At 36.4% G+C, this 26,264-nt stretch overlaps 1 protein-coding gene across 1 annotated transcript in view; it reads left to right on the forward strand.

The window, feature by feature from the left end:
- Window positions 1–26,264, forward strand: part of Dcc (DCC netrin 1 receptor) — a 1,030,120-nt gene that overhangs the window by 904,095 nt on the left and 99,761 nt on the right. The window contains exons 16-18 of the mRNA XM_075968336.1: window positions 12,325–12,420; window positions 17,645–17,877; window positions 22,160–22,298. Coding sequence (XP_075824451.1) covers window positions 12,325–12,420; window positions 17,645–17,877; window positions 22,160–22,298 — 468 coding nt within the window. The remainder of the gene's footprint in view (window positions 1–12,324; window positions 12,421–17,644; window positions 17,878–22,159; window positions 22,299–26,264) is intronic.

Consider the following 26,264-nt stretch of genomic DNA (forward strand, 5'->3'; position numbering starts at 1 on the left):
TATGATAGAGAAATGATTCCTTAGTGTTGCGTACAGTAAGGGGTGAAAAGCATTCAAAATGACAGCTCACTTTGGAGATCTGCTAATGAAACACACTTATTGATCCTTTTCACTTCTTCAATTTGCTTCAAATCCAAAACAACCGCTGAATCTTTCACACTGAGTTGCTTGGCAATTTCTCATCCAATTGTAAGAGGATCTACTTTGATAATTGTTCTCATCTGGTCACAGTCTACCCCCAGTGTCTGCTTGCTCTCCTTGTTATCTTCAGGCCTTCCATTTGCCTTATGTTGTATATCCAATAGCAGCTGAGTCAAATGTATTGTTGCCTTTGGAAGCTGGCTCAATTGCTTTAGAATTCATTTTAAACTTGTCTAAGAAAAGAACTAGAATTTGCTTTGTGTGTCCCTTATTTTCCAGGTTATTAAACAAATAACAAGTACTAAGTCATTAGTAAAATAAACAAACAAATCTAAACATAAAGTGAGAAGAGTATATTAAAATGACACATAACTGAAACATATTTACTAAGAATGTATTTAAATAACAACTGGGAACTTTCAACCACACTAATCAATACAGATTTTTGTTTTCCCCCACAACTGAATAAGTCATGTATGTTGTTTTTATCATCTAATAAAACCTTTAAAACATACAACTATTTAAGATCTTAACCAATATAAAACAATCTTGTATAAAATTCTCTACTAGGCCGGGCGATGGTGGCGCACGCCTTTAATCCCAGCACTCGGGAGGCAGAGGCAGGCGGATCTCTGTGAGTTCGAGACCAGCCTGGTCTACAGAGCTAGTTCCAGGACAGGCTCCAAAAAGCCACAGAGAAACCCTGTCTCGAAAAAAACAAAAAATAATAATAATAATAATAATAATAATAATAATAATAATAATAATAATAATAATAATAAAATAAAATTCTCTACTAAAATTTAAATGCATAACTGAGGGGTCACTGCTCCTCAGGATTTATCCCCACTGCTCGTACTGGCTTTTGGAACCCATTCTCTTTGGAGTGATACCTTCCTTAGGCTAGCTATCATAGGGAAGACTTTGGTCCTTCCTCAAAGCAATGTGCCTTCCCTCTCTGAGGAGTGGATGGGGCCTGGACTTGGGGGAAGGTGGAGGGAATGGGAGTAAGAGAGGGAGTGGGAACTGAGTTTGATATGTAAAAATGAAAGCAGGTAGGTTTTTTTTTGTTTTAAATACAATAAAAATAGGAAAAAAATTTCCAATGTATTAAAGTGATAAGAAAAAGATTTTAAAAATTCAATTGCAAACCTGTAATATGATTCAGTATTTTTGTTTGGTACTTCAGTTTTTTTCATCTTTTGTGATTTTGGCTTTTCTTTATTTTCATGTTGGCAGTGTATTTTCCATTTGAATTTTGCCTAGTGACCTACTGACTATTGACATTAATAATCACACTTATTTTTTCTCAGTTTACTCATGTGAAGTCCATTTGATTTAGTTATTTAGTTTTAATTTAATTTAATTTAGTAATTTAATCTTGTGCAAATGTCTGCTCTTTCAATTCTCCCAAATAATCCAAGTATTTATTGAGCATAGTGATTTAGTTTTGAAAACTTGTGTCAATAGGTATATTTATTCATGATCGAGTTTTCAAATACATTCTTTATTCCATTTGTCATTAGTAGTTATTGTTTTCAGCAGGCTTTGCTTTACAGAATTATTTCAACTTCATTTTGTCAAGTTTTATTAAAGTCCAGCATTAAAATAAGTTTAATTTTATAGCCACCAGGGAAATACTAATGTGATGTCATCCCCACTGTTAACAAATGTTATTTTTTGATATGTTCATATTTTCATGCATGGAGTACATACTGAAATAAATATTACCCTTAAAATTTAAGGCACAGTTTTGAAAAATTGAAGTAGATAAAATGTCAACATTTTGGGTCAATCCTTTTGCTACAAGGATGTAAATGAATAGGTTGTATAAATGAAACTGAATCACATATTAAGTCATTGGCTTCTTTTTCTTATTATCAAATATGATATAAGTGTGCAATCTATAAACTATTAGCATTATTCAGAAAGTCACTGCATGTATATGTAATTAGTTACTTCTTATATGAAGTTAAAAATGTAGAAATAACTTCAAGAACACCTATGCTTCAGCAACGTAGTCTCCCATTGGTGCTATCTACAAGAAACTCAGCAATTCTGGCAACACACTGGAGCGATGGGGAACCATAGACTCTATGTCAGTGTACAGGATAACATGGAAGCTCCTGTACACATGCACCTAGTTAAGCTCATTAGACTTAAATGAAATGGAGAGCAGGCTGTTGCTGAATGGTAGACCATTTTTTTTTCTCCCATGAGCAAGGGCCTGAATTTTTTCCAAGGACAAAATATACACAAACAAATGAATAAAAAAAAAAACTCCACTATTTTTCCATTATGCTCAAAGGCTGTAAGTGGGTATTGATGTCACAATGGATTGAACATGTACCATTTACATCATACCAGCTTATGGTAGTGTGTTTACCAAATCTCAGCAAATACTAGACTGTAACGTTGCTCATAGCACTCAATGGCTTACCTTCAGGGGCCTTTACCTGGGAATAATGAAGAAATCAAGAACAACTATACAATAAAAGAATAGGCACAAGAATATGTAAGAATCTGCATGTTATCTGAGTGTCATCTATTTGGCATAATTCATGGTTAATGTCCACAAAACAAAGACAACTGTCAATTGAAGGCAAGGACAGAGCATGCTAATTCAAACACTCATATGCCTATGCAGAGTTCACAAAGAGAATCTCGGATATCTGTCGAGTATAAGGCAAGACTCATTTCAAATTGCAGTTATTCTAATGTATATCAATGTGCTGTGAGGGTTGGGAAAATAAATGATATTAATGTGATTTTCACCTATTTAAGAGGCCTCTAAATTACAACTAAAGATAAATTATAATAGGGCATATTGGTACTGATGTCTTAGCCCTTACGCTGAAGTAAATCATGGCTGCCTACACAGTAGGGAAACCTGGTTCTGAGTCCATGCACTACTGTGCAGTGAGCTGTATGTTTGCTTTTGCTTTTTTTCCCTCCAACTTCTGGAATGAGGACCCACAATGAGCTTTTTAGAATCTCAATAAAGACAGTTTATTGTCTGCCACAACAAGTTAGAGTCCAGTTATTAGACTAAAACCTACCATTATTCCAGGCCTCTCTCTCTCTCTCTCTCTCTCTCTCTCTCTCTCTCTCTCTCTCTCTCTCTCTCTCTCTCTCCCTTTGTTTCCATGGTTCTCTACTTCCTACTACAGTATTTCTTCTAACACCCTGAAAGAATGGGTGAAGAGATTAACAAATAGAATGAAACACAAACCTAAGAAAGAACGGAAGTGTGAAGGAAACAAGAAAGCACTGGGTTTTGTCTGTGTGTGTGTGTGGTTTCTCAAGACAGGGTTTCTTTGTGTAACAACCCTACCTGTCCTGGAACTAGCTCTTATAGACCAGGCTGCAGACCACATCTGCCTGCCTCTGCCTCTCAAGAGCTAGGATTAAAGGTGTGTGCCCCCAACGCTTGGCAAAAGCACTGGATTTTATAAAAACACATGCTGCTGCTTTGGGTGTCTGTTATGCACTCATTTAATTGTTTTGTTTGTGTCCCGAGGAGTCAATTTAACTGGCTTTTTAAACCATTGTAATGATTTGTCTACTTTCATTCACTATACTAAAATATTTGTATTCTTATTAATTCAGCCCATAGGTATTCATCTAATATTCTCAGCTAATTTTATATTTGATCCAACATTTTTGAATTACTACTCCATAATAATAATGAAGAAACCCTGTATCCTTTGTATTCCCATGTCTACCTAACTTCCTTATGCACGGTTTTGATGAGGAAGCATTTCATTGAGTATGGCATTTTGTAAGCTCTGCATAATGCTGTGTAATCCAAGCATGTCCTCATAGCCATTCCTGACCCCCAGGGCTCTCTGCCAAAGCACACCCCAGCAGCTAAGTGGATGAGGGATGTTTACTGTGCTCTCCAGCATAAATAAGAGAGATGCTCAAAACCTCTAGCCCTACAAAAGAGCACCACTGAGCATACACAGCTTTGGGTTCTACTAGTGTGTCCTCTGACTTAAATGCACGAAAACTCATGACCTGCATTACTAAAATAAACATGAACCATCCTTCCACTATTTATTCATACTTATTCATAACACTCTTGAGGCAACTGAGGGAAATTTGTTTATTGATAGCATGACAACCCAAGATGGCTAGATTATCCATCAGAGAAGACAGAGATGAATTTACATGGAAGAGCATCTTCAGCAAATGCACTTTTTCCTTGTGGCTCAGAAAAGTCAATTCTGCCCCAATTTATTCATTTGCATTCCTGTAATAAATTCACGCTCCAGAAAGTCAGCCATTTTTACCTGTGATGCTTTCTGAAGAAACTGAAACTTCTTCTATTGTCTTATTTTGCCTGCTTTTGTCTTTCTAGTCCCAGTAATTATTTCACATTCCCGCCAGAAACCAGAACTGTGAATCATTCTCCATCTTTTTGCATTCTCCACTACCCCTTCATATATGTCTATAATGTATACTATAAGATTTATTTTCTTTTTTATTCATACTGCACCACCTCAAGCCAGGCCCTTATGATATTTGTCCATACAATCACAGTAGCCTCTGAAATATACCTACATTCCACATCTTTTTCCATTCTTCCTAGGCTGTATCATTCTATAGTAAAGCATAGTTTTATATTTTCTTATACTGACCATGTCATATTTAACAACAACAAAAATAAGAAAAAAATATAGTACAAAATGCTAAGAGGCTGAGCCTTGAAATCGGGCGTTTTGCCATTGACCTTTAAGAAGAAGATAGCTAGTCATCCATTTAAGGAATACTTTTTGCCAATTGGTCAACTTTTCCCTTCCTTCTCTGGTTAAGTTATACTTCAAAAAGAAAAAAACAGTGTCTGACACTTTTACAGTGACAGGACTGTGCAATAAATAATAAAATGGCTATATATTCATATATGGGTACATGTGTATGTAGAAGAAAGTGTGTTTAAATATTTCTCCTATAAATGAGAGGCTAGATATTTACTCTGATTTTGAACATTAGCCAATATGTAGATGTGTTGAAATATCATATCCTCAATAAATATACACAAAACTATGAGTCAATTAAAATATTTCATAAGTAGTCTATGTTACACACAAGAGTAAAGTTAAAATTAAGTAAAATTAAGAATATACTTAATACATGACTCAACCAGTCATCTGCCAAATCAGTAAATACTTAGAGGAAGAGAAGAATTTAGAAGACAGAAAGTGGGAGACGGTTACTGTGGTCTTCAAGTTTTAGCACTGACAGGAGAGATGCCCCAACCCTTATAGCTTCACGTGCACTTGCCTATTATACTCTTCTACCTCACATTTGATCAGCCGACATGTCAGTTACACTTCCACCATCCACACAAGACCTCACTGACTCCAAATCATTTTGTGCTTATTTTTTCTCCAATTTCCAACAGTTTTTTCATTAAGAGCTATCAGAGTGACAAAGTTTGAAAACGTTATATGTAAACCTGCTAGTGTAGACTTTCTCTCTCTCTCTTTCTCTCTCTCTCTCTCTCTCTCACACACACACACACACACACACACACACACACACACACACACACTAACCTATTAGATACCAAAGTTAACAAATAAAATACCCAATGTCAAAATGCACCACTTATTTTGGATTCTGGCCAATAAGTTCCTACACACTCCCCAAGCATTGCAGACTCTTGTCCACGCCCTTGGTTGCTCTCCAGAACGGTAAGACTCTGTTGCTGAAAACCCACATCCTCAAGTAATGGACAGCAGAGAAATCAAACTGGTTCTGACCTGGAAGCTGTTTTCTGCTGGCTAGCTTTCATGGTGATGGAAAGTGCTATGTGTTTACCAGATGTAAAAAGTAATCATCACCCTTGCCCCGCTAGGAACCCGGATTCAACATATAACCCAGACTTACTTATCCGAAAATATAAATCATTGTTCTTGTTATTTCTTAGGAAAGTAAAACTAAGATATTGGCTATCTTTGTTATTTTTCCCTCTTGAACATTTATATATCTTTCTTCTCCATTCATGGTTAGATTCGTGTTGAGTATAGTACACATTTATAGTTTTTCTATGCCTCATATGTGTCTATCTAACAAGCGCTAAATACTATCTACTGAGAACTAAAGTAATTCTTCACCTGAATTTCTTATTGATAGTAGACTTTAAGCAATTAAATAAAATCTAATATAATTTCATGGCTTATTCTTAAATAATTCTTCATGTTGACTAAGGAAGTAGTTAGTATCTATAAGTCTGGCTAATGAACAAATCATGTAATATGACCTTTAACTGTACAGGGTTTCTGGAGAAGAAAAACGAAGTCTTTGTTAGCAAATGATTTAGGTTAGGTATTAATTAAATTTGGAAAGGAGTGTATGTCATGAAGTTAAATCGAGTGTATTATAGGAATTGCATCTTCCTCAAGTATGAATTGCTTGTCCTTCTCGGACATCAATGCTGTCTGTGGGATTTACTCTCCACCCACTACACTTAATTAAAACGTTCAGGTCCAGAAGAGTCAAAGGTTTCCAGGAACACTAAGGGTCTCACAATGATCCAGTGGCCTCCATTCCGTGGTTGTGGTAGCCCTGGTGCTTTCCAAGGAGCGGGTGTTTGCATTAGGAAACAGCGGATATTCTAATTTTCCCTAATTGACTTGTTGGCAGTGCTGACGGAGAATAGAAAAGATGGAAGAACATGGATCCTGGGGCCCTGCAAGCGCTTGGCATGGGTAGGGCCCCGGAATGAAGGGCACAGTCTGTAAAGAGGAAAAGACCGTGAGCTGTCAATCTGGCACACACCACTGGCATTTAATTCACATAAAATATTAATTAAAATAATGAAGTTCTTCATGCTCGGCATTTGTTACTAAGCACAGACCATCGGGTCTACCTCTAACGTTTCCGGATTCATTCTCTGACTCCCAGAGAGCAAATTCATCTCTAACCTCCAGAGAAGGATTAACACAGGCTCTTAGAATAATGAGTCTCTTACCTCCCATGTCTCTTGGGAAGGACACCAAGTCTTCTTCCAATAACCATTCCCTTGCCTTTACAACCCTATAATCAATAAATGTGCCTCCCTCCCCCTCTACTTTTCATGGCACTCAGGCAATAATGGGCCCAGTCATCCACTTGCGCATGCTCAGGGTTCTTAAGAATTTCTTTAGCTTCCTTAATCCCAAATCAAACTGTTGTAAAAGAAACGTTGACCAGTCAAAGATTAAAAACAAAAAATTCTGTTCAATGCCGTGAAATATGTGGACTCCCACAGAATATCTATAATTAAAAACAATTCTCAGGGAAACCTACCAAGACCCAAATCCCTCCTGTATGATTAAATCGCATTAAATTCAAATGAGAAAACTGCCACACTTTATTTGCAGAGATAACTGGTACATTTGTCAAGCCTGTGTCTCTGCAACATTTCAGCAAATACCCAAAAATAAATTTATTGTCATAATTGTCATTAAGCGTATTCCTGAACAATGGAGTCTGACCATAATTAATGATTAATTCATTTGGAATTCATTATGATAATAGTAAATGCGTTTCACTCATTTGATGCTTCCATTCTGGCGGTGATTCTAGGCCGCTGTTTTCTAATTTACTGATTTTAAACGTGAAAGCTCTGAGCATGTGCAGGAAAATAGTTCCACATTGCCCTCTAGCGGTGAACTGATAAAAAATCCAATTTATTGTAAATTGTTCCGGAGAACAATCTGGGGTCTCAGGAAACTTTGAAAGATTCTTGAGCTCAAGAAAAATTCAAAGAATATCCCTCCGTCCACATATAAAAGGGTATTAAAACGTTCTATGCGTTCCCTAAGTTTGCCATTAAATGAGTAACAAGTTTATCTTCCTTGTGCAGACAAGGTCATTAGAGGATCACGCCCAATGTGGGGGAGAGCCTATTGTTTCCTCTGGAGGTCCAGAATGCTGCAAAAGCGTCACGTGTGTGCTAGAGAGCCCCAAAGCTACATCTAGGAGTGCAGGTGGTAACGTTGATGATGTTTATAAATGCAAGTGATTACACTTCCAGTCAAGAGAAGAGAGAAAACAAGAGACTCCTTCTCCCTGGCATGTCTATAGTGACTGCCCCTAGCTGCTGGACTTTTAGAGATTCACAGCCCCTTCCAGTACCTGGGAGGAGGATGCTTGCAGACAGAACCTTCGCATAAAGGACTTAAAGTTACACTCACCCTTCTGACCATAGTAGGTCTAGATTCACAAGGATCTATTTGCCAGCACGAATTGATTAGTTTATCTAAGTTCTCTACAAATATTTAAAGGGCGTTGTTTTCACGCAAATGTCTGGGTTTCGAGAGAATCTGACTACACTTAGACCACCTTCTTTGGATTAATAGTGTCCTCAAACTGAATTATAGTTCATCTTTAGCTCCTAGGAATCTTTCCACCTTATCATTTTCATGCAGGAACCGAGAGTCTGGCTTACTCTCCTTTGTTCACTCTGATTACAAGGAAACAAATCTCAAAGCCACTAAAGGCAAATAGATAGTCTAGATCCTGTGTATGGGAATACAAAAATCCTGGTCTCATTTCCATGCCCTTGATAAACACCTAGATAAATGTATAGGTGTATGAGATTGAGCTAAATTACATTTTAACTACAAAAATCCATTTCCTATATCATTAGGTTAATATCAAGTATAAGTGTTTGTGTCTTAATGTATAGATGAATCATCTGTCTGAAATAAGAAATTAGATTTAATAACTCTGATATAACTAGAATAGGTCATTGTCACAAATGAGTTTTTTCCTACTTTTCCTAAGTGTATTTTCATCATTTCCAGATTTCCTTCAAATATTTTTACTTTCTATGATCTCCCCTCCAGGACTCCACCTCTTTCCACAAGCCCCACTTGAGAGTAAATATCTGTTGGAAACTCTTCTCAGCTGATCCTTCATGACCATTTCAGTTCTCTGATCTCAAATGGCATTCCCAGAGCATACTGTATAATTTATTGCTTAATTTTATGTGTGTTTCTTTTCTCCCCTGATCAGAATTAACTTACTAAGCTAATAAGAGAAGTTCATATTTTACAACCAGTCTTGAATCTCAGAGAACCCTTGACATTTGACTATTGATTACTTCCTTAAAAATAAACTACTTTGACAATAAATATATGCATGTCTATGCATGTGTGTGTGCACACACACGTTTCTCTTTTCAAGTAACAGCAATTCATCACATAGAAGTCAAAGACCTGCATGAGATATGATCTTATATCATTTTTTGTTATATTGTAGTTTGGGGACACGGTTATTTTGGATATTATTGTCTTTAACATACCCATTTAAATTACACTCAAACTCCATGAAAGAAAAGAGACCTAATAGATTTTCAAAAATCATCAGAAAATATAAACTCACTCATTTGAAAGCCTCATCATTGTTATGTAAATACCTTGGCACAGAAAAACACACAGAACACATAAGTACTTACATGCGTGCTTTCACTGGGCTCAGCATGTTTCTCTGCTCTGTTTGCTGTGTTCCAGCAGTTAGAGGCTAGTCGCTGTCACTAGACTTTAGAGGGCAGGGATGCTTTCCATTTGAGACACCTGGCGCATGGTTGTTCCTTGATTTTCTGAGTAATTGTGAATATGTAATGTGTAGATTAATTCATTCATTGAAATGATAGAATGTCAATACTCCATTTCTCTCCTTAAGCTTTTCTTTTAGAAATATTTAAACTGATCCTCAAGCTATCCGCTCATGCTGGAATGAAGCTTATTTAAGAAAAACATAGATACTAATTTCCTTCCCAGTTTCTCAGATAGTTATATGATTATTTGACAACCTCAGAACTGACCAATGGTTTTTAGCCTCCACTAGCTCTATAAATTAGCATGTTTATATATATCAGGGAGTTGATACACTGAGTTCCTTAGATGATGATGCTCTTTAGTGATCAGTGGAACCCACTATACAATAATTCTTGATTTTGTTGACAGGAGATTGTCATCATCACTGGCTTTTTTCTCCTTTCTAGTATGACAGGATGATTTAAGCTCAGTTGCCATGTTTCCATCTCCAAACTTGGGATGACCAGGTCCACACACAGCTGCAGCCTACATGCTGGGGATGCTTGTCCTATCAAGTCTGTACTTCTTGACTTTTTAAGTGAATAGAATGTGACAAGGGATTAAAACACTTCTTTAAAAAAATTGAATATTTTTTTTCTAACTCAAGTTTGGGAACATGGAACTTTAACTACTATATGTTAATTCTGTGTGTATTCTATCTCTACCAAGACTCTTGCTTAAAATGGCACAGTATATGTAAAATTGTAGCTCTCATACTCTTCCATTGCTTTATCTATATTGTGTTTGCTTTAGAATGACAGTAACAGAAGTTCCACCTTCATAAAAATGACTCATTTGATTGTTGTATATAGACGACCATTGTGATCTATTAATTCTCTGATCATTATAGTATCATAGCACAGGCCAATACATAATTAAATTTCTCCTGACACTTAGTTTCAGTTCATTTACTTTACTATTCAGAAGTTAGCTTTCAGGTCATAGTTTCCTCTGGTCATTTTGGATGTCCAAAACTCATTTTCCATTAGTTCTAGTGGTCAATAAAATGAAAGGCAATAGCAGTTTGGAAACGAATAAGAGTCTGATTGTTTACCTCCTTTATATTATTATCAATTTTGACTGTCTAGAAAATCCTTAATTGTATTTTCTTATCTAGAACAAAAAATAAATTACTATAATTCGGTCTCATAAGCTATTGCTTTAATAAAAATTGATGATGCTCTATTTCTGCTCTGATAAATCATATATTGCTTTTATTTGCATTTTTAAAGATTAAGTCAACAAATGAAATGTATCCTTCTGTGTTTATTGTTTCCGTTTGAAATTTTCTTCTTTAAGGACTCTGCTTAGTGTGTTTTAGCTTTTCCCCACCAACTTTCTTTTTTTTTAAATTTATTTATTTATTAAGGATTTCTGCCTCCTCCCGCCACCGCCTCCCATTTCCCTCCCCCTTCCCCAATCAAGTCCCCCTCCCTCATCTGCTCCAAGAGCAATCAGGGTTCCCTGACCTGTGGGAAGTCCAAGGACCGCCCACCTCTATCCAGGTCTAGTAAGGTGAGCATCCAAACTGCCTAGGCTCCCCCAAAGCCAGTACGTGCAGTAGGATCAAAAACCCACTGCAATTGTTCTTGAGTTCTCAGTATTCCTCATTGTTCGCTATGTTCAGCTAGTCCGGATTTATCCCATGCTTTTTCAGACCCAGGCCAGCTGGCCTTGGTGAGTTCCCGATATTTGATACCTTCTTCCAAGTCATTCTTAGCTCGGGGGCTGTTCTGTTTTCATTATGTTTATAAGATGAACACCGTGAAAAAGGCATCTATAGGAAGTGTTTATTTCAACATACAATTCCAGTTCACAGTTCATCATCACTGAGGAAAGTCAGTTCAGGAACTGAAGCAGAAATTTGAAGCATACACCTTGGGGATGTCTTGGTTGCTAGCTGGTTCTCTGGTTCGTGCTCATCAACTTTCTTATACAACTCAGTCTCATTTGCCTGAGTTGTACTGTTCCCCACAATAGCCTGGATACTCCCATGTCAATCATCCATAAAGGGAGTGTCTCACAGACATTATCACACGACAATCTCACGTGGGCAATTCTTCAACTCAAATTCCCTCTTCTCGGGTTTCTTAGGGTCGTGTCAATTTAATTTAACTATAATTGGTCCTGTCCTGGAGAGGAGTTTTCACTTGTCAGTTCCAAGTATTTGTATTTGTTCCCTGTGCTAATATGTCCAAGTTTCTTAGGGTTGTTCTCATTTCCTGTCTGATGCTCACTCACTTCTGGTTCTGAATGACACAGACAAGGCTGACATTGGGTCACTGGGCTGGCAGCTGATAATTCACAAAAACTTGTGTTTCAGGGATAAGGGCAAACATCATCATCTATCCTGTACAGTGTGTCTAAATGTTCTTGTTTCCCCACCTACTTATGCATTCCCTGCTCATGTGAGGATTCAGGAAGATCGAAAGTCTCTATCTCCATTAGAGCGGGTAGTTCCCAGAATCCAACCCACTCGTTTTCAAACATCAATTCATTTAAAACATTATATTAAATTTGTTTTCAGGGAATGTTCGCCATAGGCATTTCAATACACTAATTCACATGTCCAATTTGTTTCTGTTTTCAGAGTCAAGTTCTCATTATGTAATCTCCTTAAAAGCTTTCAACAATGCAGGAGAAGGTGTGCCTCTTTATGAAAGTGCCACGACACGCTCCATAACAGGTATGCACCCATCGTCAATCCCCTTGCGACAAGGTGACCAGTGCTTGGATTATGGTGAGAAAGGGCAAAATTCTAAAAAGAGAACTATTTAAAAATGAATGCATGAAATTATCAGGAATATATGTACACATATGTACACATTATTTTTGATTATTTCATTCTCCAAATGAATGGCAAGGATTTATTCGATACATTAGTGTGTAGACTTAGAGAATTTCGCTCTTGCCTTCACCAACATCTAAGATGTTTTCTAGTTTGGTGCCCTGTTATGTTTCTTCATTCTGCTAACCAGTTTGTCTCAGACATTGCCATTTGAGCAGGAAGTTTGTGATCGAGGTTCTAATTATTCAGTGGGCATTTGTTTCTCTCAACATGAACCTGTAGACAGGGGACAAGGTTAAGTTGGCACATTGCAGTTGATTGGATCAGTCCAAATCACAAACACAAATCCTAAACTGGGGTATAGGTCATCTGTCACGAGACACAAAAGGAAAGACTGGTTCCAGGCTCATTGTCTAAAGAATGGCTGTGTGAGTTTAAATAGAAAGTCAGCAAACAAGGACCAAAGGGCAGAAGAGCGTGAAGCAGTTTTGAGAGAGATATAAGTCACTGATGGAGGTTGTTAGTAATGCTATGATTGCTCAAAAACAAAGTATGTAGATACCTAGAAAAAAAATCACAACCCCATATTGCTCCTAAAAATATTGTTCCCAACAACCTGTCTAAAACTTAGACAAAAATAAGCTTTATGTCTTCAATTAATACTTTGTGCCTATCTCCCACACCCCCAGAAAACCACATCCTTCCAACTTCATTTGACTGGCCATAAGCATTCACTTTAATTAGAATAGAAGGCATAAGAGGGCAAGCTTCAGATTTAATACCAAGCATCAGAGAGAAAAATCCCTGGAGTGTGGATTTCAGATGAGGATGCATGAATGGGTAGATAATAAATATTACTACTTTCTAGATTTACTTGAAGTTTGTATAGTTTGTTTGAAAGTCCTCAGTTGCCATTCCCAGACTATACTGACAAGGGTTTATCTTTCGGACAGTCTCCAAAGATGTTATCGCTTACTGTTAACCAGGTGTTCTAAAAAAGTGAAGTTGTTATTTCAGAATCCTTGAATCGTTGACCATTGGTTTCAAAGTCTGACATTCTCCACGCCCCAAAAAGATACAAAATTGGAAGCTATCATTTGAAACAAGATCTTTTGCTAAGCCACCAAAGGTGTTTATAAATACTCAAAAAGAATAAACATGAGGCTGGAAACTGTTTCCTAAGAGAAGTATCACCTTCATTGTTAGAAAAATGCTGTGCCTTGAGCTCTAGACTTGGAACTAAGATACAGAATAATAGATGAGCACTTGGGATTTTTCTCTCAGACTGTCCCAAAAGTGAGGTTTATGGGGATATAAGGTACTATGCCTGCACCTGTGATTTCCCTGGTTAACCTTGTGTATGCCATCTCCTTACTGCCCATCAAGAGGAAACTAAGAAGTTTCTCATTGTCAAACTGACATTGAACTATGATCAGGTGACACATGATTCCACCAAGGCCAGTGTTTCACTGCTTTTCTTTTATTATTACAAAATTTAAATCTCATGAATATGACCTACCGGGCATAAACACGGAAGTCAGTTTTCCAGTGCAACATGAGAGCAGTAAGTGAAGAGGGCAGAGTTCAGATAAACTGAAGGTAGGCTGTGCAGAAGGAAGAGTCTGTGCTATTAACAACTTTCCCTGTGGCATTTGCTGTCAGTTTTTAATTCTTAGCATATGGCATTGCCACGGTGTTTTCTCAAACTCCAGTGATCCATAACACAAGTTTTATTTTCATGTTATAATTCTGAATCTAATGGATCAGAGAAACGAAATGATGCTCAAGTTGTAAATTATGTCAGGAAATTTATTATTGAAGAAAAGTCGGTGATGGGTTGCAGAGGAATATATAAAGCAGCCCCTTCACAATAAAGAATATACTCTTTTCCTGGAAGGAGAATTATTTTTATGCTTCTACACAGCATGGAGAACAAAGGGCAAACAAATGGAATCAAAGGCTAAGGCTCTGAGAGAATCTCTTATCAATAAATGTGTCATATTGTCATGTAAAAAATATTCTTTATCTTTGAGTTGTTGCAAAATATTCCCATGAGAAGTCCTGGAAAGAATCCAGCAAAAAGTAAACACAAAATATACTGAAAGCAATGAAAACATTAGGCTAGCATAACCATCAAGCCTGGAGCAACTGAATCATGTGCTGGTAGCCTTTGGTGAATTCTGGAGTCTTTTCTCAGAGTGGGAATAAGAGTTCAAGTGACTGAAACTTTCAGCTTGGCCCCACACGGGAAAATTATCTTTATCTCTTATTGTGAAAACAAGTTGTTTTCCATCTGGAGAAGGAAAGGGGCAAAGAATAATCAGGAGTTAATGAAGTACACACTTTGAATTAATTTATTCTGGAATCATTTTAGTGAGGTCTAAACGACCTGCAATCCAGTTGCAAACTATCGATTTTAATGCCAATATCAAATGAGTAACTAAAGGTAGAGATTGGCAAACTATGTTAGGGACTGTCTGTTTCTTCTTCAGCAAAATTACACACACACACACACACACATATATATGTATATGTATATATAATATTACATAGTATATATATTTTCATTCACATGTATGCTCACATAAACATGTACATCTTCATGTGCCTCTGAAATTCATGAGCGTATAAGGCATCCTAGCAGAGGAAGAAACATTGAAGTAGAACGATTTAGTAGCAAAAGAATGCTTGCATCCAATTATTTAAGAAATTCCTGGTCAGGGAATCAAAGAGCGCTTGTAATATGTGTAGCATGTTTTTCCACTGTTGCTCGCTGTCTCCTGGAATGCTCTGCTATACTGCAGATGTTGTTTATCTGTTCTGTCCCTTATAGTGGGGACAAAGCTCTCATGGCCACTGAATGATTGAAATTGGCTGTCATAAAAAAATGAATAAATGTTAAAATAACTAATTATGTAGTTTATATTGATAGAAGCCACAGAGCATATTGTTATTACATTATGCACCAAAATTTTAAAGGGATTATCATAGAGAATAACTAAAAATAAATTTTGTTCCCTAAGATAGAAAATAAAACTTGGCCATTGGCAGAATTTTCTGGATCACATTAGGTCAATAGGTAAAATCACAACAGAAAATACTGCATTAAATACTGTAGGATTATTCTGTAATTGTCCCTCAAACACTCAATAAATAATAATCATGACCAATTTTATTTTTTAAAATCAAGACTAGTTGGATTGACTATTATCATTTCCTAATACATGATCACTTGACTTCAAAGCATTACAAAGGTGCACACAAGCGACCATGTTTGCATGAACTACATGGAACAAAGTTATGACACAGGTGGTAGCCCATGATGTGGAGAAGTCAAAAGCAGGTCATACGTGGGACTACACTTCCTCTGTGCATCAATTTCTTCTCCCAAAGTCAGGCAAGGATAGAAACGTGAAAGGCAGTGCTTGCTTTACTTCAGCACAAGCACCTTTTCCTGCTACACCGACCTGCTGTGTGATTCAAACCCTTGTAGAAGTGCAGCGTCTCCTGCTCTTTGTCATTTCAAGAATCCCTTTGGCTTTAAAGGGGCCCTAAATAAAAAGAGACATCAAAAGGAATACAGAAACCCTGGGCTCTGACATTAAATTTTAATCCCAAATCTATCATATTCTCTCTCTCTCTCTCTCTCTCTCTCTCTCTCTCTCTCTCTCTCTCTCTCTCTCTTTCTCTCCCCCCCCTTTTGTTCTGTTTCTGTCTTTAGTTTTTAAAATCTTTTCTCCAAAACTACAAACCAGTAACCCAGTAACATGTTAAATAATTCGTTGGAAAACACAATGATGAATAGATGAGAATTTGAAATTCAAAGAAAGGAGACAGTCATCAACAGAACAGCCAACAACCACTCAACTTTGAACTTGGCTATTAAAAACATAAACTGTATAAGCTGCTACTGAGACTCCTCTACATTTTATCTGATCTCATTCCCTTAAATGACTTCAAATGTCCGGTCTTAGAGCTGTGCTGTCAGCTTCAATTTTTTGTTAGATTCCTTACTGCATCACGTAAAGGTCGTTTTTTCAACCTGTTAGCTATAAATTTGAGTGTCTCAAAATGGAATGATTATGATTGCCGCAAAGTAAGCTTCTGAAATTGTGGTCGTCCGAGCAGGAGATAGGTGTAAGGGTTTTGGAGAATTGTGTCAAACCACACATCATTCTTCAGATTCCAGTCATGTTATTGGTCAAAGCACGTTCATATCTCCGTGGAAATCTCATTATTTTGGAGGAGTTAATTTGTCTTCCTATCCATTGATGTGTGTTTTTTTCCCACTGAACTTGCAGTTTCTGAATCAGGAATGTAACATAGGAACGCCTGACTGGACTGAAAATGGAACTAACGTGTGTGTGTGTGTGTGTGTGTGTGTGTGTGTGTGTGTGTGAATACGTGTGTGTGAATACGTGTGTGTGAATACGTGTGTGTAAATACAGGAAGATGAGCACTTTCATTAGAGTTTAATATTACAGTCTAAGAATACGTGCTTACCAGGTGCCATCTCACACACAATTATAGTACGACAGATGTATGTTGGCCCACGTGACCCTGCGTATCTCATCACTCTGGTTTTGTGCATTGATAGAAAGAAAGATATATATCAAGGCTCTTTCATTATAGTTCGTGTGTTGACTGAACAATATTTATAGAGATATAACCTAGATAATAGTAAAAGAAGCACAAAACCCCAATAAAGTCAGATATAAAGACAAATATTAGGGTATCCAATAGCATTCATTTCCATTTCCGGAAAAATAATCAGAAATGTCATTTTTATTGTTACTTCAAATCATTGACAAATCATGGACCTGATAAAGTATCATACAAGACTTTGTAAGAAACAATGTGTAACATTCAAACAAGTTGAACTTCTAAGATATGTAATCTAATTAGATATAAATATAAAGAAATACTGTTATTTTAACATAGCAATACTGTGCTTATTATATGTTATGATTTAATTAATTGCATTTTTTCTGTTCTTCTCATGTTCCCTTTCATCATTCTTGCCATGCATTTAACTCATTGTGATGTGTTACCACTGGTATTTATTTTAACTCTTTGTTTACACATTTATTCGTTGGTTTCATTTGGTGGGTTTTGAACCCAGATCCCACTGACCCCGTTGACTATTATCCTTTGCTTGATGATTTCCCCACCTCGGGCCCAGACGTCTCCACCCCCATGCTCCCACCAGTAGGTGTACAGGCTGTGGCTCTTACCCATGAGGCTGTGAGGGTCAGCTGGGCAGACAACTCTGTCCCGAAGAACCAAAAAACATCTGACGTGCGGCTTTACACTGTCCGGTGGAGGACCAGCTTTTCTACCAGTGCCAAGTACAAGGTGAAAATCAAACTGACTGCGCGAAATTTAAAGTTATCTTTGATATGCTTGGTGCATTGTGTTCCATGTTTCCTGGTGTGCCATAAACCACTTTTCTACAGTGACTTTCCAGTACCAAAGCAAGGCATTTTAATAGCTGAATATCTAATTAGTTAAGAAAAATTATGCCTTTGGAAATCAACAAAAGCAAGGTAGGAAAATATCACGAGCTGCAAAAAGATGTTTGAGTCCCACCAGATGCTGCTCGCACCAGACTTTTGCTTTTGCTTTCCACAGGAAAGTCGTTTTCCTTTGGAAATAGAAGGGCTCCACGACCAGCGCCTGAACAGATTATGATATGATTCCTTGACTCAGAAACTAGATTGCTGTCCATTAATTGCACAACCCACTCATACAGGGCACAACGGGGGGCGGGGAGGGTCAGGGATGTGAAGACACTTTATAGCACCCTAGAAATATATTTCAAGGCATTAACACTGAGTTCCTTATTTAGCTTCGAAACCATCTTCCTGTTGTTGCAAGGAAAATCCTTTAAGTGAGCCTGAGTTACAGCAGCCTCCTGCTCATACTCATTTCCAAATTCTTTCATACTGGTCCCCAGAGATCGCTAGTGACACATAAGAGACTGTCATTTCACTTTTCCATCTTTCCTGCCCAAGTTTGGCAATTCAAACAAAGAGTTACTAACAAAGAAATATGCATAGCCTTCTAAACCCAAGAATGCATGGATGTGTTTAAGTAGTAGACAGTCTCAACAAACTGGAAGAATCAACAAACTCCTGTTCTGTATCTATAACACTCCTAGATCATTATTCTGAAATAAAGTTTTAATTCTGCTTACTTAATATGTACAACTTGCAATGCCTTATGCACCTATCTTAATAGATACATCCTTGGAAAACAATCCATAAATGGTTCACGTAAGGTTACACAGCTGAAAGTTAATAGTTTCCAAGGCAATAACTGGGAATGGAAATGAAGTTTGACGGTAAAATCTCATCATCCAGGGTACTAAGCACGAGGATTGGCAAGAGTTTGAGGCAAGTCTGGGCTACAATACGAGATTTTCTCTAAAAATAAAGTGAAGAAGATTGTAAATGTTATTCCAAAACTAAGGGATCCAGTAGCTTAACCCTAGCTCTTCGTTTCCTCATACCCACTCCTGTTGCTTTTCTTGACACTCCCCAGGAAGAATTGCTAAAGAGAATTTTGCTGCCTTCCTCCTGCTGAACTACTGTGTTCCTTAATCTGATTGCAAAACATTGGAAATTTGGGAGATGCACTTGTCTGGGGATATTTCTGGCCCCCGAACTGGAAATAGAGCAAAATTACACTGGTTTTATGATTCTGCCTCTGTGTGCAGTCATGCTGCAGTTGCTTTAGTGCCTTTTATCTTTTAAGTGGTCAGAACTTTGTGGTTTATGATAAGTCAACTTTTAGCTGAAACAATAAATAATAATAATAATAATAATAAAAGTTTTCTTTGATATTGCTGCCCTGGTAGACCAGGCAAGTCCTCAACCAAATCCATAAAATATTATTGATAAAAGATATGTTATAAGTACCTATCTCCTTACAATATTAGATTTCAGACTCAGCAGAGCCATAAATAAAGATAACATTATCAGGAAAGAAAACAAAAAGAATATATGAGAGTATTAAGAAGTATCTCTACATATAGATTGCTCAGTTTTGAGTTTAGTTTCAGAAAAGACTGTTCCCCACTTTAAAATTGTTATGTTCATTCATAACTTTGTAGATATATTCATTTTGCAGAATGGCTATGGGAACTTTTGCCAGAATATGAAATAAAATTTTGATGATTTTCTTTAGCCTCATTTGAATAACAAGATCCAACATTTTTTGAGGCAAATAATTTCAGTGAAATGACTAGTACATCAGACATGGAATTACTCAGACTCTCAAAGAATTTGAGGACCAAGCAAATAGATTTCAACTGGGCCTTCTCTGATGAAGGGAATTATTTAATTTATTACAAACAGCCCTCTTCGCATGCAGAGTACACACACACACACACACACACACACACACACACACACACACAGAGTCATCTACTCCTGTACACTGAGATGAAGAGGTCTCTATTAAAGGGTTGGGCAGTTGAACAGTAAGAATAAATGACGAGGATGACAGGTCTATGAGAAAGAATATCATAAATATTGAAGTTGTTAATAATAAACGACTTAGTTTGTACTTTATGCTTTTAAAATAATGTTCATATCTAAATTAAATCTTTTGTTCCATAATAGTTTAATGAAATAAGCAAGACACACTCATTTTAAGGCCAAGGGGACTTCAAATCACATGTCTTCAAGAGATGCTTTTGTGGTTTTGTCATATTACTGAGTCTCACTTTCTCAAATTGGACAATAATTCTGAAAATGATATTTTGATTACTTAGATTCCTATATTGATTTTCCTATAAAAGTATGAACTTCATTTAATTATTATACAATTATTATACAATTATTATACAATTTAATTATTATACAATTATTTAATCACATACTGTTTTACATGAGTTCCACTAAAAATATAATTATTGGCGGTTACCTAGAGCTTAGCAGATTTGTTGTGAATGTAGTAGAATACGGGATGTCATGTAAGACTCGGTCCCCTTCCCCAAGATAGAACTCAAGTTAAAATTTAATATTGCTAAAGTAATGAAAATGACATGAAACAATGTCTAATGTATTATAGATAGCAATTATTAGCACTTGCTCTAGGCCAAACACTGTTTTCCTTCACTTACTTCACACAGTAAATGACGATATAAAGTCTGTCATATTAACTGAAACTTATAGAAAAGAAGATGGGAGCTTCTGAGCTCAGAGAGGTATTACCCAGCTATCCTGTATTTACAACTGCAACCATATATGATTTTCCAAAGTATTTTGAGGTTTAGCCATTCATTGTAGCAATAGCTCTCTATGAGTGTCTAGAGAAAGCATTTCGATAAATGCTTCTGAGATTATTAACTTGATAGGTTGAATGAATACTTCATTAAAATGTTATTAGTGTCTTTTAATTTTTATTTGTTGTAAAAAAAAACATGTAGGATTTTCATAGCCAAACCTATAATATCTGTTCGATTTAACAATTTTTGCCATAATACAGTAATAATGAGACACTTATATCATCAACCAATGGGAAAAGGCTTTAATTTTTCCAGATGTAAATACCCAACACATATTTAAATATAGAAGCAATAGGAAGCATTTAGCTTGGGAAAAGACAAAGATATAAGTAGTAAGCAGAAATTGAAGTTTTTAAGAGATTTGCATAGTTTTAAATGAGCCAGGTCATGTGGAAAATAAGTTTTTACCTATGAGACTAGCCTGCTTTTTCTTTATTACCATTTTTGCTCTTTGAGTAAGCAAGAAAGATACAATTTACTTATTTTCTACCAAAATAATTAAACTTGTTTATAATGCAGCAAAAGGACTCAAAACCAAATACAATATTCTACAATGCAATTTCCTTGTATTACTATTTAATCCAGTTGCCGATTCTTTTTTGATCAATTGCTGTTTTTTTTTTTTTTTTTGAGACAGGGTTTCTCTGTGGTTTTGGAGCCTCTCCTGGAACTAGCTCTTGTAGACCAGGCTGGTCTCAAACTCACAGAGATCTGCCTGCCTCTGCCTCCCGAGTGCTGGGATTAAAGGTGTATGCCACCACCGCCCGGCTAATTGCTGATCTTTCTATACATGTTTCTGTATATACGAAATATTCAAAAAGGGAGAAAACATGTCACAAAGACACACTCGTGCTCTGCTTGATCAATAAGTATTCGGAAGCACTCAAACTTTAAAACTAGGTCTTGATTTTAAATATCTTACTCACTATAATGCTACTAAATTAATTATTTGCAGATGAAAATTATGATGACTAACAAAATATATAATACTAACATCCAGATCCAGATTTCAATGATAAAGCTATGAATTTAATTCGGGTTCAAATAGAAAGTGTCTTGAAATGGGGTTGAAATAAAATTTGTCTTCTGCCTGTGCTCAGGGGAACAGGGAACTAACCAAGTTGGCTTCCCCTTAGAACAAAGCACTGCCTGATTTTATGAATAAATCTCATATGTATGAGCAGTCAGCGTATATGGACTGGCACAGAAGGGGCCTAGCTATTCTGTTATTTTGAACTGTTATTTACTTTTAGCTGACTCATTAGCTACTTGGTTTACATGTTTTGACTTACTGAATTGACAGTTCATTCGTTTTATTTCTTTGCTTATTTCTGGTTTGTATAGTCAGAAGACACAGCCTCTCTCAGCTACACAGCAACGGGCCTCAAGCCTAACACGATGTACGAGTTCTCGGTCATGGTGACGAAGAACAGAAGGTCTAGCACATGGAGTATGACAGCACACGCCACCACCTACGAGGCTGGTATGTGAGGAGGCAAGTCCTCAAAGGCTTGTGTTTGGCCTAAGTAGCAGTGTTCACAAATTCTGTGGAAATGGAGACAGAGGATTGGTGTGATTTCAAAATTATACCTTGTCCTGCCTTAAATGGTATATCCCGTACAATTCACAACACTTCTACAACTAATGGTTATTATTCCACTCCCATGGAAGAGAATGAGGGGAATCAAATAGATTAAACAATCTGGCGGAATGATTAATCACTGATTATTAGAATGAATTCTTTAAAACATTAACTCATAGGCTCTGAATACGAATTCTCTTCAATGTGTTTAAAAATATTGGGAATCTAATTATGAAACTCTATCTAATAGAAGGGTGCTTTGAACAACAGTCCTAATAGATATTGGATAATTTGAGACAAAATTTAAAAATTACAAAATTGGCCTCCTGTTTGTTTTTAATTCTAATTAGGACATTATGGAATAGGAAGAATTTCTGGGTGGTCTTGGTCATACTTTGAAAATAGGTTCACATAATGAAAAACTTGGATGAATTTTGAGAGAGCTTGGATCTACATCAATACAAGTCAACATAAAGTTCAGAAGTCAAATTTTCTAGGAATAATAAATCTATAGTTAAAACATTTTCAAATTTGGCACTTGAGTTTACCAAAACCTACTTTCTAAAGAATATCTTCTAAAACATATTTTATTTTGCTTTTTATTATTTTTATATTGTGTGGCTGTGTTTTGTCTGCACACATAACTGCAGGTGCCAACAGTGGCCAGCAGAGGGTGTCACAACTCTTGAAGTCACATGACCTGGGTGCAGGAAACAAACTCAGTTCCTCTGCAAGTTATTTGTGTACTCCTAGCCACTTAGTAACCTTCCCAGCCCTAATAGTTTCTATTTTTAATTGGTTTGTTATTTATATTATATTTAGGTATGCAAAATTTATATTTTTCCACTAGAATTTGCCTCTTGATGTTGCAACTTTAATTTTATTTATGGTTTTTGCCTTAATTTTTAGAGCTCTACATTTAGTAGGTACTTCTATCTAGAAAAGTCTTTCTTGAGTCAGGCGGTGGAGGCATTCACCTTTAATCCCAGCACTTGGGAAGGAGAGGCAGGCAGATCTCTGTGAGTTTGAGGCCAACCTGTATACAAGAGTTAGTTCCAGGAAAACTTTCTTTATAGTCTCATCTTAATGTTCTTTATTGTACTTTACTTATTATACATTATTAAGTTTCCTTTATTAATTGTGAGTTGGATGCCAACGTCAGCAGTTTATAAGGAAAATGAGGTTCAGCCAAGTGAATTGCATACCATGAGGACTATAAAATACCCATCTCTGTCTTTTTACCCTAAAGGTCAGGAACAGAGTCAAATATAAACTAGCAAAACAAAAAAAAATCTAATAAGTAAAACCTGATAGGATTTGGCTGAAAGAATATTTATTTCACCTTAAAAAGAAATTCATGCATTTTTCCCATTCATAGACACAAAATGCACACCAGCATCTGCCATGCCAAATGCACTCTACACAGTTCTCATCAAGCACCTAGCCTTCTAGAGGCACCAATGGTCAGTCCCAACACAGACAAAAAGATAATAAGTTTGAGACCTCTGGTTAGCAGACAGAGTGATTGTCAAATCAGATAATGATCTGAGCAAAGGTGTAAATAGCATGTGGATGAGATCCCTGGGTGATGAGGAGAAGAAAGAAGCAATTCACAAGTGTCCGTGAATTCTGTAACTGTGAGGAGGAAATGAGATGGAAAAAAATAACCTGAAGATTTGCTTTAATTTTGAAATAAGATATAGGCACCAGGGTTTTCTTGCTACAAGCTGAAGGGCATCTGTAGTAAACCTAAGGATGGTTGGCAAATTTTTAAATTAAAATAGTTCATTCTGTCCAGATGAGGAATCTTTTATTTTATTTTGATTAGCTATATTAAAATACAATTAACAGGAATGGTACCACAAAGGAGGTAGTCACAGCTATAAGAAACTATCACTATACTGCCTTACCGGACTATCACCCTTGTGTTTTGAACCTGCATGCCTTCCTTGCTTGTATCAATTACTATTCAACTGTTCAGAAGAGAGGACATTATGGGTATTTCCTGAGATAGTTGTCAAAAAAAAAAGAGCAAAAAAAAGCTGGTTAAAAGAGTCTACATTACAAATCCGTGTAGCCTTGAAGCTTGTATGGCCTAAAGACAACCTTTTTTTTCGCTCTAAAAGAAAATTCCATATGTTTCTCTGAAAGGAAGAGGGGCAAAGGAATATTGACAATCTAAATAACAAAAGCGTAATGTAATTTTTATGTCTGCAATTTTCTAAGTCTAGAAGGTTTCCCCTCTGTTCATACACTAAATGAAAAAATGGAAATCTGTGGGTGGGGGACATGTGAGAGCCACAGAGATGATAGGTCTTGCTCAGTATACACAATGGGTTAATTTGTAAATTCCAAGCCTTGAGATAGGTACTAGGCATAAAAAAATACAGTCTCTATTTTAGAGAGAATAACAATCATTTAAAATGATAACTATATTGAGAATCATGAAGTAACATAAGAACAATGAAGTAGCAGAAGAAATGAAGTCACCAATTTTGGGGCATGTTGAAATTATAGGAAACAGTATAAAGTACTAATTTTTTTGAAAAAATAAGGGAAAGTTTTACAAAATAATACCTAGTCACAGTCTTGGAGCAATCATTAGGTACTAGTGGGAACTATAGGAATCATTAAGTCCATTTCTTTCCCAGATATTGGGGGTACATTTGCAGCTCATGGGGAAATTTTAAATATTTGAGCCAAAAAGTGCAACACCGAAGTTTCTATTCATCATTCCCACAGCTTAAGGATAAAGATATGCACACACCTGAAACACATGAATTAACAGAGTGTTTGAAGAACCAAGTTCTCAGTAAATTACTATGTATTTATTATAGCAAAAAAAATTGAAGGTTTTTTCTTTTCCTCTTTTAAATACCTGAGCTGACTGGTAACCTTTGCATCATCCTTTGCTGATTTCCTAAATAAATATCTATTTGAACTTTAACATAGGTAAGAAAATAGTAAATCTAACAAGTCACAATCTATTTATTTCTCTCATAATTTAAATTATGTATATGATTTGTGTAATATCTGAATCAATTCTGACTGTATCTACCCTTTCTATTCATGGACTATGAAATACTTTGAACGAACTCTTTAGGAAAATAATCCTTTTGTAAAATGCCATTACTTCTTTAATATTTTGCTATAAATCTATGTTGTTCTTCCAATGCCTCTTGACATATGTTTTCTTCTTGTCCATCTCATCCCACCCCCTTCTTTCTTCTTATCTTCCTTTTCTTCCTCCTCCTGGGGGTTACTGTCATTCCCACTTTCCTTTGTAAATTTAAATATATTTAGTGATTGCCAACATATCAAAATTAGCCTAACTTTGGATTAACTAGAGTTCCAATAGCCTTTGAGGGAATAAAATATGACACATAGGAATGATTTGTGTCTTTCCATTTGGTTCATGTCTACAAATACACAGGAAGGTATTCTGGAAGTGGAGTGTAGCTAATGTGATGATTTAGCTTATGTGGCATTCTGAAGCACTAAGGAGAAGAGAATGAAGATGGGTTCAAATAGAAATCTAGTTCTGTTCTTCTTATTCACTGGAGTCCTATTTGGTAACAAGGAAATTCTAGCAGAACACAGATGGAGAGAAGAGATGGCTCCGAATCTGCCTGTGTCAAACTAAGGATAACAAAGCGACTGCAGATAATGAACCCGGAAGGTTGCTAGCTACTTAGAAGGGAAACTGTCTTCAAAGGAGTAATAAACAGATCAGTAGAGTTCAGGGAGATGCTGAATGGGCTGCAAAGAATTAGTTCCATCTGTAGAATATGTTGGCATCTAATTTTGCACAACATAGAGAAGAAATAGATCTGATTTCTTGGTATCTTATTTCATGTGCGATTGATG

This window comes from Microtus pennsylvanicus, chromosome 4 (assembly GCF_037038515.1).
Source record: "Microtus pennsylvanicus isolate mMicPen1 chromosome 4, mMicPen1.hap1, whole genome shotgun sequence".
NCBI classification, from domain to species: Eukaryota; Metazoa; Chordata; class Mammalia; order Rodentia; family Cricetidae; genus Microtus; species Microtus pennsylvanicus.